The sequence below is a fragment of the Pan troglodytes genome, chromosome 4, assembly GCF_028858775.2.
Source record: "Pan troglodytes isolate AG18354 chromosome 4, NHGRI_mPanTro3-v2.0_pri, whole genome shotgun sequence".
Lineage (NCBI taxonomy): Eukaryota > Metazoa > Chordata > Mammalia > Primates > Hominidae > Pan > Pan troglodytes.
In genome coordinates this window covers 136,659,714-136,677,316 of record NC_072402.2, presented here as the reverse complement: position 1 = coordinate 136,677,316, position 17,603 = coordinate 136,659,714, and the positions used below count along the sequence as shown (strand labels likewise).

The 17,603-nt window shown below is 53.9% G+C and overlaps 1 protein-coding gene across 1 annotated transcript in view; it reads left to right on the top strand.

The window, feature by feature from the left end:
* The window catches only part of SIL1 (SIL1 nucleotide exchange factor), a gene marked incomplete at its 5' end in the record, with an annotated part of 179,223 nt that extends 173,571 nt beyond the window's left edge, over positions 1-5,652 (top strand). The window contains 3 exon segments of the mRNA NM_001280399.1: positions 768-864; positions 1,317-1,481; positions 5,168-5,652. Of these exon segments, the coding sequence (NP_001267328.1) occupies positions 768-864; positions 1,317-1,481; positions 5,168-5,524 (619 nt within the window). The 3' untranslated portion in view covers positions 5,525-5,652.
* Positions 5,653-17,603: the final 11,951 nt, after the last annotated feature.

Genomic DNA, 17,603 nt, shown 5'->3' with positions numbered 1-17,603 from the left:
ATGTTCATGGTTGTGTACACGTGTTGTTCATTTGTTCGTTCGTTCAGTCGTTCATTCATTCCCTACTGTCCAGGGACCTGTGATGTGGCAGGCTCTGTGCTGAGTGCTGAGAATACAGGGCAGAGAAGCTGACAGTAGCTGCTGTTATAGAGTGGGAGCCCAGTGGGAGGCATTGGGTTGTCCTGTTTTAGGATCTGCCTAGGTATTCAGAGGCTCCTGTCTCTTGCACTTTCTTCCTGCCTTCTCCCGCAAGCATTTTCTATGTGCAGTCTGAGTGCCGACCCAGGAGAGGAGAGGGATGGGGCCCTGGCCTTGGGGCACCAGACCCAGAGGGGAACAGACCCATTAGTAATTGCCCCAGTGTGTGATGTGCTTGGGTCACGGAGGAAGGAACATCCGGCACTGGCTTGGGAAGCGCCAAGAAAGGCTTCCTACGGGAGGGACGCTGAAGGAGCACCTTCGGCATCGAAATGTCTTTACAGTAGTAGAGGTTGTTCACCTTCCCAGCCCACTCCAGCTCCTTGGCTGCTGGGGAGTGGGGGCTGGCATGGGAGCACTCAGCCCTGTCACCTGTGCTGTGGGCCGCTGTTCCCACGTGGGTCTGTGCCAGATGGTCTTTGTTTCCCCAGCTGAGTTTGACTTGCCCCGTGTGGGAACCTCTATTGTTCTTGTTTCTCCCCAGGGATGGCTGACATGGGCTCAGTTCCCTGACCATCCGATCCCTGGGCTGGGCAGGGTAGTCATGCTGTCCTGTGCTTCTTCCCCAGCAACCCCAAGGTCCAGGTGGAGGCCATCGAAGGGGGAGCCCTGCAGAAGCTGCTGGTCATCCTGGCCACGGAGCAGCCGCTCACTGCAAAGAAGAAGGTGTGTTTCCATGCCCTTCCTCCTGCCCAGCCTCCAGGACACGTGCGGGGCCTGAAAGGAAAGGGTTCCTGTCCAGGCTGTGCATGTTACCATGGGGGCCTGAGCATCATCTGCTGGGTGGCACAGGGGGAGAGGTTACACTCAACTAAAGCAGATGGCAGTGTGCCGAGGTGACTAGAGGCCTGGGGGCAGCTTCTGTGCTGTGGCCTTGGGCCCTACTCCTGGCCTCCCACCCTTGGCCTCTGTTTACCTCCCATTTACTCACTTGGTAATGTTGAAGGTGTCTGAGTCCCTCCTGGCCTCACAGTCCTGGGTTCTGGGGTATAGCTGTAACTGAGGTGGGGCCGGGAGGAATGGGGACTAGTTTGGGGCACCTCTGCCTGCCTTCCCTGGGCCTCAGGGCAGGTCCAGCTCGCTTGGCCCCTCACCTGCCCCTGGGTCTGTGCCCCCAGGTCCTGTTTGCACTGTGCTCCCTGCTGCGCCACTTCCCCTATGCCCAGTGGCAGTTCCTGAAGCTCGGGGGGCTGCAGGTCCTGAGGTCCCTGGTGCAGGAGAAGGGCACAGAGGTGCTCGCCGTGCGCGTGGTCACACTGCTCTACGACCTGGTCACGGAGAAGGTGAGTGCCCAGGCCCACCCAGTCTCCTCTTGTTTGCTTTGTGTGTGCTTCTGGGTGGATGGACAGACAGATGGAAGAGACTGGGGACATCACTTGTTTGCTTTGTGTGTGCTTCTGGATGGATGGACAGACAGACAGATGGAAGAGATTGGGGACGTCAGGGAGGATGTCATGTGAGATGTGGTGGCTAAGCTGAAACCTGAGGGCTGATGAGGAGTGGGAGGTGGCCCTGCCAGCCATGGTCACGGCCAAGTGTGCAGGCAGAGGGCTCAGTATGAGGCAAGCCTTGGAGCAGCCGAGACCAGGCCCCGAGGGGACAAAAGGCTGAGGGGGTAGAACAGCCCAGAGCTCCTTCGAATGGCACTCACTCTTCGGATTCTAGAAACGTGGAGGTGCCTCCTCTGTGAGCTTTGGCTCTGGGCAGGGCCTCAGAGCGGCTGCCCTTGAGAGTCTCAGGGACCCAATTGCTTGCCACTTGGGAGGAGACTTGGTGCCCAGCCCTGTTTGCAAGCTTGAAGAAGCGTCTTAATTAAGGAGGAGAGAGGAAAACCAGCCAGGCCTGGATTCTTAATTCAGCTACTGCAGAGAGCATTGGCAGGGCTTCCTCAGTTGCCTCTCTCGGGCCACACGCTCCCCAGAAGAGCCGCATGCCGACTAGTGGAGCAGGGCTGGGCAGCCGCTGGAACTGCTGCCGAATGGTGGAGGCTGGGCCCCTCACCCGCTCTGCACACGCCTCCCCCAGGCCTTCTCTCCCAGGCAGTGTCGGGATGGCTGTGGCCACCTCTGTCCATCACTGTCTCTCCCCAACTCTCTGTCTTTGCCTGTTTCTCTCTCTTCTCTTGTTAAAGCTGCAGAAATCCAGTTTCTTAGAACAGCAGGCAGCCATGTGGTGCTCAGATCCAATTGATAAGGCCTGGGCACAGTTCAGGTTCTGGGACTGGGCCAGTGAGCCTGGAGAAGGACATGAAGGACATGTCAGCTGGCTGGGCATTTCCCAGGGAAACTGGGCTCTGTTCTCTGGTGTCTTGGGTGTGTGTCCCTGCTGCCCCCAGCCCTGGCATCCTGGGCACTATGGCACTGACGCATTGCTAGCACACTACCACCAGGCAGGCTCACCAAGGCTGCCCCGAGGCTGCCTGCCCCGGGAGCCTGCCTCTGGAAGCTTTGGGGTGCTGACATGATTGGGGAGGGGAGGACTGGCATCTCTCTACAAACAGTACAGAAATGGCCCTCTTCTTTCAGGGAGGACAGCAGATGAATTTCAGCCAGAGAGATTTAGGACACACTGTACTTGGGCTGAGGCAGTCAGGGCTTCTCTGTTCTTGTGATTTCTTTTTTCTTTTCTTTTCTTTTTTTTTTTTTTTTTTGAGACAGGGTCTCTCTCTGTCACCCAGTGGCATGATCTTGGCTCACTGTAAACTCTGCCTCCCAGACTCAAGTGATCCTCCCACCTCAGCCCCCTGAGTAGCTGGGACTACAGGTCCATGCCACCATGCCTGGTTAATTTTGTTCATTTTTTGTAGACAGGGTCTCACTATGTTGCTCAGGCTGGTCTTGAACTCCTGGGCTCAAGCAGTCCTGCCTCAGCTTCCCAAAGTATTGGAATTATAGGCGTGAGGCACTAAGTCCAGCCTCTTGCAGCGCTTAAGAATGAAGACCTAGCCAAGCTAGGGGTGGGTCCAGAGCTACCTGAAGGTGGAGGGACATGAGCTGTCCACCACGATGGAGGGGTGCCATGCAGCTCGGGGATCACTGCAGCATGTTGTCATGACAGCCAAGGACTGTGGAATTCCCATGGGCAATGTGACACCCCCATCAGGGTGCTGGGGTCTGCCAGGCCCCAGGCAGTCCTCATATGTACCCTGGCCTGTGAGAGGACCTCTACTGAGAGACCATGCCCTGACATCTGGGCTTCTGCAGTGGTGAGATGCCTGCCTGGGGTTTGGATTCCATGGCCTCTGGTGCATCTGAGGAGCTGAAGGGCCGCAGGGGGACCCTGCCTGCCTGTGCTGCCTGCTGTGCCGGGTGCTGGGAAAATAATCCGCAGTCCCTGCCGTCCCTGAGCTTTCAGGCAGATGTTTATCAGAGAATTCCCCTGAGCTTGTGTTGTAGTCTGTCTGCTGCTGCTTTAACAGAATACCCAGGACTGGATAATATAAAGAAAAGGCAGTTTTTGGCTCATGATTCGGGAGGCTGGGAAATCCACGATTGGGTGGGTGCATCTGGTAGGAGCCTTTGTGTTGCATGACAACATTGTGGAAGGTGAGAGGGCAAGAGCACTTGCGGAAAAAAGCATGCTGGGCCGGGCTTGCTCTCTAGAATAACAACCGCTCTCCCGTAAGGAACCCGCTGCCCTCCTGACCTAGGCAGCTCCTCTCAATACTGCTGCCTTCGGAATTAAGCTTCCAACACTTGAACTTTTAGGGAACACACTCAAACCACAGCAGCATATAAGCAGAGAAGGCCAGTCAGGGGAGGCCGGTCAGTGGCGGTGAGGTGTGCAGGGAGCCGTGGAGTGAATGGGGCCATGCGGGGGTGCACCTGGAAGTCGGAGCTGCGCCTCCAGAGGCCCCGGGGAGAGTTAGAGTGACAGGAGTGGGTGTGAGTGGGTCCAGGCCGCGCACAGTGGGGGCAGAGCCTGCAGAGCCTCGCAGTCCCAGGGAAGGGATTGATTTTGTCTTTATCACCCGCAATGCCAGGCTGTGAGGGTTTGGGGGCTGGAGGAGAGGGTGAGAGCAGGAGGCACTGGATCGCAGGACACAAGGGACGAAGGTGGAGCTGACAGAATTGGGGTGTGTTTTGGAGGCGAAGCTGGCAGGACTGAGGGGTGAAGTAGGAAAGGACTAGGGGATACCTCTCAGCCTTTCCTGTCCCAGGATGCAGGATTGCACCCCTCCTCAGCTTCCTCTGCCAGCCCCAATCAGCCCCACGACTTCCTGCTGCCGCAGGAAGCACAGGTGGTCCACTGTGGCCTCGTCTTCTCCTGGGCTTCCCTCTTGCCTTGTGCATCTTCCCTGTGCTTCATTCTCCCCTGGAGTTAGGGCAGGCATTCCTTCTTTCTCCACACAGGCACACTTCCTACAGCTGCACGGGAGATCTCTGCCCCCTCCCAACCCTCTACCTCTGACCTTCAGGTAACCTGCCTGCTTGTCATGGTTCAGGTGTTGGCTTTCCCGCTGCTGGTAGCCTGGCAGGATTGGCTCCCACCATGTTCTGCTGATAGAGCTGGGCTTCTGCGCTTTACAGACAGGCTGAGTTTCTCCACTTAGGAGGTGATGACGATGAGTCTCAGGGAGGCTAAGTGCCAGCCATGGTCATTCAGCAAGTCAGTGGTGGAGCAGGAATTTGAAGCCAGCCTGTCTGCCTCCATGCTGCACTGTTAGATTACGTTTATGCTATTTGGGAATTAGTTAATTTTTATTCTCCTGCTAGACCTTAAGCTCCTTGAGGGTAAGACTGTGTCTCCATCGTGGTTTCTTCAGCACCTGGCACCACACAAGTGTTTCTGTTGGTGGATGAATGAATGAATAGACAGACTTGGGGATAGAGGAAGAGGTGGGCCCTCAGGGGTCAGCCTCGTACCTTCCTGTCTGAAGGGCAGAGCTAGCCAGGTGTGAGCTAACTGCTCCCTGTGTGTTCTCTCCCCACCCCCACCCTACCTGGCCTGCGGCTGTGGCGGGTGGCAGATGTTCGCCGAGGAGGAGGCTGAGCTGACCCAGGAGATGTCCCCAGAGAAGCTGCAGCAGTATCGCCAGGTACACCTCCTGCCAGGCCTGTGGGAACAGGGCTGGTGCGAGATCACGGCCCACCTCCTGGCGCTGCCCGAGCATGATGCCCGTGAGAAGGTGCTGCAGACACTGGGCGTCCTCCTGACCACCTGCCGGGACCGCTACCGTCAGGACCCCCAGCTCGGCAGGACACTGGCCAGCCTGCAGGCTGAGTACCAGGCGCTGGCCAGCCTGGAGCTGCAGGATGGTGAGGACGAGGGCTACTTCCAGGAGCTGCTGGGCTCTGTCAACAGCTTGCTGAAGGAGCTGAGATGAGGCCCCACACCAGGACTGGACTGGGATGCCGCTAGTGAGGCTGAGGGGTGCCAGCGTGGGTGGGCTTCTCAGGCAGGAGGACATCTTGGCAGTGCTGGCTTGGCCATTAAATGGAAACCTGAAGGCCATCCTCTTTCTGCTGTGTGTCTGTGTAGACTGGGCACAGCCCTGTGGCCGGGGGGTCAGGTGAGTGGTTGGGTGATGGGCTCTGCTGACGTGCAGGGCTCAGCCCAGGGCATCCAGGAACAGGCTCCAGGGCAGGAACCTGGGCCCAGGAGTTGCAAGTCTCTGCTTCTTACCAAGCAGCAGCTCTGTACCTTGGGAAGTCGCTTAATTGCTCTGAGCTTGTTTCCTCATCTGTCAGGAGTGCCATTAAAGGAGAAAAATCACGTAGAAAGCTTCACACTAGTGCTGGCACCCCCCAGCTGTGAGGTAAGGCAGGGAATCATCTCACTGCCCCTCTATCGGTGCCCACATAACAGCCTCGAGGCCGCTGACCTGGCCGGCGCCCGAGGCCTGTCCATACACTGGTGCTGTGGTGACCCAGGCAGCTGATGGGCTTGACGGCTGCTGGAGTGATGGGTGCTGGAGCAGTGGGTGCCGGGGTGGGGTGCTGAGAGGTGCTGGACTCTGGAGGCCCAGGGGCCAGGCCTTACTCTGGGAGAAAGCTGGCAGTGGGAGCCCAGGGGAGCCCAGGCCTGCCTGGCCCACCTGACAGGGGAGAAGTGCCTCTCTGTGGCCTTCCACCACTTCTGTGTCCAAGCAGAAACAGGGCCAAGCCCAAGGAGGAGGCCTCAGAGCTGGGAGCAGCCGCGCCTGGCGAGTCCCGGCCCCCACCCAGGCTGGCGGAGTCCCGGGCTGGAGCTGGCTGCAGGTTGCCATGGCAACCCGGGCTCTGGGCTTTTCAGACTCGGATTCTGGTGTGTTTGTTTCTCAGCTTTCCCAGTGCACCAGAGGCTCGCTCTTGCGGGCCCAGGCAGCCCCTCCGGCCCCCGGGTGGTAAAGTCGGGAGGGCCAGTCTGGGGCAGGACTCTCCTCTCCCTGGCTCTAGGCCTCCTTGTAGAAATCTCAGTTTTACTGAGCTGAGGGCAAATTGAGGCCCAGAAAAACATGGGGTCAGTAGTTGGCCTTCCCTGCAGTCCCTTTGCTTGGCCACCTGGCTCTTCTCCTCAGCCCCTCTCCTGCTCGCCTCTTGCCGCAACACGACACGCAGGAAGCTTGGAGCAGAGCCACGGCCTGCACGGAGCCCCTCCCAGCAGGGCAGGCTGGAGGCAGGAGTCCAGGCTGATGCTGGAGTAACAGCTTCCCCAGGGCGGGAGGCCTCAGGGCTAGGGCAGAGTGGGGAACAGACTCACAGTCTGCCAGCCATTGGGTACCTGCTGCCTTTACAGCCTCGCAGGAGTCTTCGAAGTAGATTTTACAGATGAGGAAATCATGGCTCAGAGAGGCCAAGTGATCTGCCTGTGGGGGCAGCAGTGGGCCTGCGGTGCTGATGGTGCTGTGGGAGGCTTGAATGGGAGGCCAAGAAGGAGATGATGTTGAATTGACAGGCAGCGGAGGGAGGACCACGAGAAATGGCTGGGCATGTGTGGCCACAACAGGGCAGGCAGGGTTCAGACAGGAGGTGCCAGCGCCTGGATGAGGCCAAGGTCAAGGGGCGCTTTAGAGGTAGTGTTGGAAGATCTAGCGTGGACTTGAGAAAGGGGCAAGGTGAGGTTTGATGGGGAGAGGGGCTGCCTCAGCAGAGGCTGGAAGACAGGAGGACTTGGGGCTGGGCTGGGGATGAATCTATTCTAGGCTTTCAGCATTCAGAGGTGAGCACCAAGGCTGGGCAGTGGGAACAGTGGACAGGCGAGAGTGTGGGGCCTTGTGGGGAGGCCAGGCCGGGCGCTCGGCTGTGTCAGGACCAGGCTGGCCCTTGAGGCCTCTGTGACCACCAGGGTCTGGCCCGGGGTGTGGAAAGCGTCCCTATGGGAGGAGTGCCACTAGTAGGGGCCTAACTGCAGTCCCCAGTGTCCCCTCTGCCCCCAGGTGTGCTGCCCTCAGCAGCGATTCTGTAAAGCAGAGGGAGGCTTTGGGCCAGGTGCTCTTGAGAGGATTTCTGGGAGCGAGGATGGAGGAACAGGCACCTGGGGGCTGTAGGGAGGGGGCTGGACCAGCGCCAGGCTGCTGAGCCCGAGGCCTGGGAGGTGGGACTGCGTGCACTCTGCCCTCACACACTCAGAGCATCGGAATGGGAGTTGGGCTGCAGTCTCTCTCCTCAATGGCCGCATCCAGGTTCGTTCTGGACTGTTAAGCAGACCCTCCAGGGAGAGGGTGGCGAGGCGCCCCAGGGTCTGGGCTTGGGCTGCTTGGGGGTGGGTTCTGGCTCTGCCTCCTGATTCATCACGGCTTGTTGTCTGCAGGTCAGGAAGGAACCCCTTCTCTGCCTTCCCTTTGGCTGCCATCCTGGGAACTGTGGTCAAGGAGTGTGACCGGGGCTCGAAGTGAGGCAGGGAGTGGTGACGGGGGAGGTGGGACTTTCTCCTGTGGGGCTGGAGCCTGCTTTCCTGTCCTCACTGTCTTGGGATGGGCTGAGAGGTGTGCCGGGCTGACACCCACAGGCCCTCAGTGATTATTGGGTCCCTGCTCCTGGGCTGGGCTGACCCAGGCCCTAGTGTGGGAGGATGGCAGGGAGGGTGGTGGGCCTAGGTCCTCACCCCATCCCTCAGCAGCTGTGGTTTTGTGAGTTCACTTGTTCATTCATTCTTTCATTCACACTGTGGCTGTTGAGCAGTCGTGTGTGTCAGGCAGTTGGAGCTGAGAAGTCTGCTGAGCTGGGTGAGGCCAAGGAAAGGCCTCCCAGAGCTGGTGATGGCCAGGCTAAGCCCTGCAGGCTGCAGGAGTAGCAGTCAGGGATGGGCAGTTGGGAGGGCCAGTCTGGGGCAGGCAGGGCGAGGGCTCTGGCCCTGGGAAGATACAGGAAGGCCAGAGAGTGGCCATTTGCAGAATCCACAATTTCGGGTCCTCCGGCAGCTTGTCAGCCCTGCCAAGGGCTGTGCCCTCATCCTAGCAGGTGTTCTCTGGGCTGCTGCTTATTCATTCATTTGTTCAACAAATCTGGTTGGGTACTACGAGCCAGGCACTGTTCTAGGGCAGGAAGTGGTAGGACAGGAGGGGAGAGGGCTGGACCATGATAAATACACATGCTTCAGGGGAGGGCCAGGCAAGGAAGACAGAGCCCAGTGGGGAGGGAAGAGGGGTAGGCACTGCTGTTTCCCCTCAGTGGTGGGGAAGGCCTCTGAGGAGGGGCCAGGCACAGGAGCGCAGCAGTGAGCCGTGGGGGTGCTTTGTAGACAAGGGGATAGCAGAGGCAAAGGTCCTGCAGGAACAGGCCGAAGCACTTCAGGAAAAGCCATGAGAACCAGGCCTGGAGCAGGCAGAGGCCGAGGGAGGAGTTGCAAGGGAGGGCCGCCTGGGGAGGCTGTGGAAGGGACCTGGGATTTTCTTTGAGGTGGGGCTGTTGAGAGTTGGGTGCAGAGGAGAGACCTGATGTAACCCACCTTTTTCTTTTTGAGACAGGGTCTTGTTCTGTCACTCAGGCTAGAATGCAGTGGTGTGACCACGGCTCACTGCAGCCTTGACCTGCTAGGCTCAAGTGGTCCTCCCACCTCAGCCTCCGAAGTAGCTGGGACCACAGGTGCAAGCTGTCACGCCTAGCTAATTTTTTTCATTTTTTTGTAGAGGTCTCCCTATGTTTTCCAGGCTTGTCTTGAGCTCCTGGGCTCAAGCGATCCTGCTGCCTCAACCTCCCAAAGTGCTGGGATTACAGGTGTGAGCCCCTGTGCCCGGCCTCACCTTTTCTTACTGTTGTGGTGAGAATAGATGACACAGGGGCCAGGAGGAGCAGGGAGCCCAGGGCAGCATCCAGGGGGCAGCTGGACAAGGATGTGGGGCAGGGTGAAGACATAGGACTGTGAGAAGTGTGAAGACATAGGACTGTGAGAAGTGTGCAGACTCCAGATGGGGCTGAGGCAGAGCTCAGGGCTCTGCTGGCGGGATGCAGGGTGTGGGGAGAGGAGTCGAGGGGATGGAGCAGATGGGCGTGGGGAGGAGCTGGTACCAGAGTGGGAGGCTTGGAGAACAGGGGAGTGACTGGGGCTCTGAGGTGGACCCTGTTGATGTTTATATGGAGATGTCAGCAGGACATCCAGGTGGGGGTGCTGACAGGCAGCGGCAGACAGCCTGGAGCTGAGAGGCTGGGTGGGGGATACTGACCAGGCCTGGGAACCTCACACAAGGGAGCCGCAGGGTTCAGAATGTGGCCAGCTGGTTGTTAAACACAGCCATTATTAAAACTAAATGATGCAAGTGTACAATTAAGTAACACCAAGAAAGCAAAGGTAATTTTTAAAAACTAGTAAAAGAAGAGCAAATTAAAACCAAAGGAAGCAGAAGAAAAGGAAATAATAAAGAGTGGAAACCAATAAAATTGAAGACAGTAAAACTAGAGAAAATCAATGAAATTAAAAGATGGTCCTTTGAAAAAGAGAGAAGACATAAATCAGCAGCCTCACGGATGAAAACGGGGTGTCGCTATAGGCTCTACGAGCATTAAAGGATAGTGAGTAGTGAGTATTATGAACAACTCTAAATAAATACATTGTAAAATCAATTTGACAACTTAGAAGAAATCATGGACCAATTCCTTGAGAAACACGGCCTCTCACTGTATTAGCTTTCTATTGCTGCTATGCTAACAAATTACCATAAGCTTTGTGCCTTAAAACATTCCCAGTCAATTTTCTTACAGTGCTGTAGGTTAGAAGTCTGGCCCAGTTCTCATGGGGCAAAAATCCAAGTGTCGCAGGGCTGTACTCCTTTCTGGGTGGGGTCCATCCCTTGCCTTTCCCAGCTGCTAGGGGCTGTCTGTATTCCTTGGCTCCTAGACTTTCCTCTGTCTTCAAAGCCAAAAAAGGAAGTCAAGGTCTTCTCATATCGCACCATTCTGACCTCCTCTTCTGCCTCCATCTTCCATTTTTAAGGACCCTGTGATTACAGTGGGCCCACCTGGATGATCCAGGATAATCCTCCTGTCTGAAAATCAGCCAGTTAGCAACCTCAGTTCCATCTGCGACCTGGATTCGCTTTCTGCCATGTAACATATGCACAGGCCCAGGGATTAGGATGTGGGCATCTCTGGAAGCCATTATTCTGCCTAACACAAGCTGCTGAAACCCACTCAACAATAGATAACCTGTGTAGCCCTACAGCTACTAAAGAAATGGAATTTACTGTTTAAAACCCTTCCACAGAGAAAACTCCAGACCCATGTGGTTTCACTAGCAAATTCTACCAACTAATACCAATTTTATACAGTCTCCTCCAGAAAATAGAAGAAAACATTTCCAAACTCATTTCATGAGGCCAGCATTGCCCTGACACCAATACTAGACAATGATATATCTTTTCTTTTCTTTTCGACAGAGTCTCACTCTGTTGCTCAGGCAGGAGTGCAGTGGCACGGTCTCGGCTCACTGCAACTTCCACCTCCCAGGTTCAAGTGATTCACCTGCCTCAGCCTCCCGAGTAGCTGGGATTACAGGCACCTGCCACCATGCCTGGCTAATTTTTTGTATTTTTAGTAGAGATGGGGTTTCACCATGTTGGCCAGGCTGGTCTCGAACTCCTGATCTTGTGATCTGCCTGCCTCGGCCTCCCAAAGTGCTGGGATTACAGGCGTGAGCCATCGTGCCCAGCCTGACAATGATATTTCAAGAAAAATATCCTACAGGCTAATATCCCGTCATCAACAAGATTAGGGAGGTAATGGCGACAGGAGATCCTGTAGGCTATGGCAAAGACTTTAGATTTTTCTGAAGTCTCTACAAAAATCCTCAACAAAATATTGGCAAATTGAATGCAACAATATGTAAAAGGATAATATAACCAAATGGAGTGTACCCTGGGAATGCAAGGCTAGTCCAATTAGTTCACCGTATTAACAGACTAAAGAAGAAAAGGCCACACCATCATCTCAACAGATGTAGACAAATATTAAGCAGCCATAATAAAAACTCTCAGCAAATTGGAACAGAAGGGAATTTCCTTAACCTCATGAACAGAAACCACATAAAAACCTACATCTAACATCAAACTTAAGGGTGAAAGGCTGAATTCCTTCCCCCTCAGATTGTAAAACAGGCAAGAATGCCCACTCTCCTGACTCCTTTTCAACATCGTACTAAAAGTTCTGGGCACTGCCTTAAGGCAAGAAAATGAAATAGCATACAGATTGAAAAAGAAGAAAGAAAATTGTCCCTATTCACAGATGACATGAGTGTCAATGTAGAAAATCCCATGGCATCTGTAAAAACAGTTTCACAGAACTAGCTAATGACTTTAGCAAGGTCATAGGATACAAAGTCAGTGTATAAAAATCAACTGAAAAGTGAAATACGTGCAGGATTTTATGCTGAAAATTATGAAATACTGATGAAGTAAATCACAGAAGATCTAAGCACATGGACAGACCTACTGAGTTCATTCATGGGTTGGAAGACTCAACATTATTAAATGATGTCGGTCCCCACAAAATTGATCTCTAGATTCAATGCAGTCCCCGTAGGAATTCTTTAGGTATCAGGAGTCTTATTTGAAAACTTACATGGAAATGCAAAGAACAAGAATAAGAATAGCTAAAGCAATTTTGAAAAAGAAGAACCAAGTTGGAGGGCTAACACTTGCTGATTTTAAGATATAAACCTGTAATACCACAGTGTGGCATTGGCCAGACCCACACAGATATAGTTAATTGATTTTTGACAAACATGCAAAGGCAGTTCAGTGGAGAAAAGATTGTCTTTTCAATAAATGGTACTGCAGTCATTGGACAGGTTTTTTTTTTTTTTTTTTTTTTTTTTTTTAGAGTCTTGCTGTGCCACCCAGGCTAGAGTGCAGTGGTGCAATCTTGGCTCACTGCAACCTCTGCCTCCCAGGCTCAAGTAATCCTCCTGCCTCAGCCTCCCAAGTAGCTGGGACTACAGGCATCGAATCGTTTTGCCTAATTTTTCGTTTGGTTGACTGTTTTCTTAATGAATTTTGAGGGTTCTGTTCATTTTCTGGATACAAGTCCTTTGTCAGATATGTGATTTACAAATATGTTCTGTTTGTAAGTTTTTATTCTTTTAACAATTTCACAGAGGTTTTTATTTTAATGAAGTCTAATTTATCCATTTTTAAATTTTATGAATGGTGACTTTGATGTTGTCTCTAAGAACTCTGCCTAACTCTAAAGTCACAAAGATTTCTCTTCTGTCTTCTTCTAAGAGTTTTATAATTTTACATTTAGGTCTCTGATTTTGAGTTAAATTTTGTATAAGATGTGAGGTACTGTAAATAGGTCAAGGCTCATTTTAAAAAATATGTTGAGGTCGGGTGTGGTGGCTCATGCCTGTAATCCCAACACTTTGGGAGGCTGAGGTGGGTGGATCACCTGAGGTCAGGAGTTCCAGAGGAGCCTGGCTAACATGGCAACAGAATGAGACTGTCTCAAAAAACAAACAAACAAAAAAATCAGTGTTCATGTGAAAACCTGTGCGTCAATGCTTATATCAACTTTATTTGTAAAAAATAAAAATAAAAAACTGGAAACAACTCAAATGTCTCTTATCTGGGGGATGTATAAACAAACTGTGATGCACCCTTACAACAGAATACAACTCTGCAGTAAGGAACGAGCCACCGATGCACACAGCAATCTGCGTGCATTTTGAAGCCGCGCTGATTGAAATGCACTGCGCCATATGCAGCCAGACCCAAAAGGCCACGTACTGTATTACTGCACTTATGTACACTCTGGAAAAGGCAAAATGATAGGGAAGGTGTTGCCAGGACTTAGGATTGGGGACTGTTTTGATGATACTGGGATAGCACAGGGGAATCCTGGGGGAAGGGTGACTGTTCCATCTTCCTTGTGGTGGTGGTTACAGGACTGCGTTTGTCAAAACTCATGGAATTACACACCAGAAAGAGCAGATTTCACTGTGTGTAAATTTTCACCTAAGTTATAATAGCAACTCATCCTTTCCTAATGACATTTTACCACAATCGGTCCAATTGTCTGGGTGATAGAAGGATGCATCACGGCGCGCTCCTGGGCTTCTCTAACCAACTCCGCATTTTAGCACTGCCAGCCCGTGGCTCGAAATCTGATGTGGTGGGAGCATTTACCCATGGAAATTGGGAAACGCTACAGATCAAAGGTGAATTTGTTATGTTAATAATGCCAATTAAATGTAAATATGTGTTATCTATAGCAGTTACATCGTCAGTAGCACAAAAAAATGGAAGAAATTGTCAAAGTAGTTAACAACGATTATCTGACTCAGCAAAGAAGTCACTCACTGACAAAGTGAAAGTCCAACATAGGTTTTTGTTGTTTCACTTTCATTTATTCCTTAAGGTAAACACAAATATCAAGCAGCATTCCTGTTGGAACTAGTCTCGTTTGTCAGTTACAACCATAGGTTGGCCGTGGATGCAAGAGTCTGGCAAAAATCAATGAAAGCCTTCTGTGGGAATCAGCTGGCTGGCTGGGATTCCCAGTTAGAGTCCTGTACATCTCCTTTTGTGAATGGTGTGCTGCAATTCCTTTATAGCGGTCCCGTGTTTTCTAAATGCACAGATGTGCATCTGTTCGCATCCTCCCTGGCCTGGCCCTAGAGAGCCGGTGGCTCAACATTGACCAGCAAGCCCCTGCTGGGTGTCACTGAACATGGAGAGGAGGCTCCAGATGGGAGCCCTGGAGCACCTCAATGTCAGGGGCCACGAGGAGAAGGAGCTGGTAAGGGAGACGAGGGACACGCATTGGTGACGGGCAGGGAACCGTGGGAATCTAGAGAAGGTGTGAGAGGGAGGGAGTGGCCACTGGCATCACCATTACTCAGAGGGTCCAGGAGGGATGGCCCAAAGCTGGGGGCCCTGGAGGAAGTGCCTCTCAAAGCCGGGTGGCGGGGCCAGCCACTTGCCGCAGTGTGACTTCACCTCCCCTAGTCACTTCTTCAGCTGTGCAGCTGGAGATGCAGCAATGGCACTGACATCTCGGGTCACACAGATGAAATGGGGTGACGAGAGTAAAGGCTGGACACAGGCTCTGAGGTGCCCAGCACGTGGCAGCTCCTTCTCTCTTGCTTCCGTGGGGAGGGGAGGTGGCCTTGTCCTGGGAGGAGGGTGGAAGAGGTTGGGGCTGGAAGCTGTGAGGATGAAGGCTGCAGAGTGAACTGTGGCCTTTGAAGGTGTTGCACAGGAGACACGGGAACCCCTGCAGGGCACTGAGCAGGCAGGGACCAGGACAGAGCCATCCTGGGAGAGGCGTGGGTGCTGCTAGCCACAGGAGAGCAGGGGCTGTGTGCTGAGTGCAGGGAGTAGGGAGCAGGTCTGAGGGGTCACCAACGCAGGGTGACAGGCTAGGGAGGCACAGTGGGGTGGAGGGATCTGGGACTCGGCTTTGTTCCTTGGCTCTGTTCCCCCAACCCTCCTCTGATGAGGCATCAACAAGACTGCTGAGAGCAGGGGCCCATCCTGGATGCGAAATCTCAGGATGCAGAGGGGAGGCAGTCCCCTTTGCAGATGGCACAGGGGCAGGAGCGAGCATAAAGGAGGCTGCAGGAAGGCCCCAAAGGCCCCGCACGCACAGGCAGGTCCCCTCCTGCTTGGCCCAGCTCTGTCGTGGTCTGTGAGGTGAGAGGAGGGGTCAGGACTTCGGGGCAGGGCCTCTGAGCCTCAGCCTCGGCTCTCCAGGCCCCTGGTGCCTTCTCATTTGCCAGCTTTTTGCCCTCTAACACCTTCTGATGGGTTGGTTTAAATCAATAATGGTCCACATTGTTCAACTACTATCTATCGAGCACATGCCAACAAGCCCTTTGCCTCTGATGAGGATGAGCAGAGCCAACACTGGCTATTCCCCATAGGTCAGTCCAGTGAGGGCTGGTGCCTGCAGTGCTGTGAGCCTTGGCAGAGGATGGAGGAGCCCAGGGAGTAAGGGATGGTGTGGGCTGCTTTCCCACTGAGGCACAAGGGAAGATGTTAAGAGATACATAAATGGACATTGGACTTTTTTTTTTTTTTTTTTTTAAAGAGAGACAAAGTTTTGCCATGTTGCCCAGGCAGGTCCTGAACTCCTGGGCTCAAGCGATCCTCCCACCTCGGCCTTCCCAAGTGCTGGGACTACAGGCATGAGCCACCACACTTAGCCTGTCGGAGTCCTTTTGATAATAAGGTGACTTGATGAGACAGGAAGGAAACGCTAAAGCCAGCACAGGGTGTCCCGGGGCAAGTGCATTCCAGGCCAGGAAGCATACGAGGCAGGATGTGCTCGGCATGTTCAAGACTTCAGGGACACCAGGGGCAGATGGAGGATGGCAGAGAATGGTGAGAGGAGGCCAGAGCAGGCAAGAGGCCTTTAGGACTCTGGCTTTTACTGAGGGACATGGAAGCCGCTGGAAGGTCTGAGCTCGGAATGACCTGAGCTGACCTGTCTTACAGGGACAACTTGGCTGTGGGGGACACTGGCAGGGAGGCTGGCTGTGGCCGCCCACCGCCGGGCACTGGCAGCCTCGTCCTTGCCTTCCACAGTGGAGCAGCCTTGGTCTGTGTGACCCACAGAATACAGACATGATGGGGAATCACCCTCCATATCAGGTTTTAAGGGAACACCATGGCTTCCATCTGGACGCTGCTCGCAGATACCGCTCTGGGGAAGCCAGCTACTACCAAGCTGTGAGCTGCTCTGTGGAACGGGCCATGTGGCATGGAACTGAGGCCTTCTGTCAATAGCCACGCGAGTGAGTCTGGAAGCAAATCCTCGCCAGGTCAAGCCTTCAGAGACGGCAGCCTTAGCTGGCATCTTGGCCACTTCATGAGACCCCGAGTCAGAGCCATCCAGCTGAGCTGCTCCCAGATTCTTGACCTTCAGGAGCCGTGTGAGGTCGCTTTGGCTGCAACTTGCTACACAGCAGTAACAGCAGGATGGCTTAGGCCAGGCGGTAACAGGTAAATTGTGCATACATTTTAAAGATCAGAATTTTGATTTGTCACTAGAAGCCCATTGTGCTACAGATCCACCTCAGAATTTTTATTTTTAGGCATTTGGCAAGAGGAAGGGGGGGAGGGGCAGTGATGTGGGGAAACGGTATGGAGGGTGTGGGGGTGGGTGGTGGCGAGTAGAGGTGGCAAGCAGTTTGGACAGGTCAAGTCTGAGAGATTCATTAGACATCCGAATGGAGCGTGAGGCGGCAGTCAGTTATAAAAGCCAGGCTCTGGGGAGAAGTCGTCGGCATTTGGATGTCTTTACATGCGAGATTCTGGCTGAGCTCAGGAGGGTGGGCACAGACACAACCTCTCAGCCCCAGGAAAGGAGAAGGAGCCCCCAGTAAGGCAGGCAGAACCTGAGCGGGGTGTCCTGGGAGCCGAGTGAGCAGCGTTCAGGAGTCCTTGTCCTCCTCCTCCCCGCCACGCCCCCAGGCCGCTTGCACAGTGAGGTCTCAAGACAATTGCCAGCGTGGCTGGCAGTGGAAGGCACCTTGACGAGGGGAGGTGGAGGGAGCAAGGTGACAGCTGACTGGAAGTGAGGAAGGGGAGAAAATGACAACAAGCTTCTCTTTAGGGAACCTTGCTTAGGGTGGGGATGCCAGCTGGGAAGGATCATGGGGTTAAGGAGGGTTTTCATCTCGAAGGCCACTATCATCATAGCTTGGTATGTATGTGCTGACGGGAAGGATGCAGAAGGGATATACTGACAGGACGCAGGAGAGGGGTCAGCTATGATGATGACAGGGATGCCTCCGAGGTTGACATGAACCTCAAGGAATGGACATGTGAATTCCCAAGGTGGGGGTGCAGGGTGGGGCACTCAATAGGACAACGGGCATGGCCCTCCCTGATGGGCTGGCACGAGCCGTGCAGCCTAGAGCCACAGACAGTTTCCCTCCCGGGCATCCCCATCCTGGAAGAGAGGGACACCAGGAGGGCCCAGAGCACCACAGATACTGCGGGCAAATCTATGACTTGAAGGCAGAGAAGATGACTTTGGCCTCTTGGA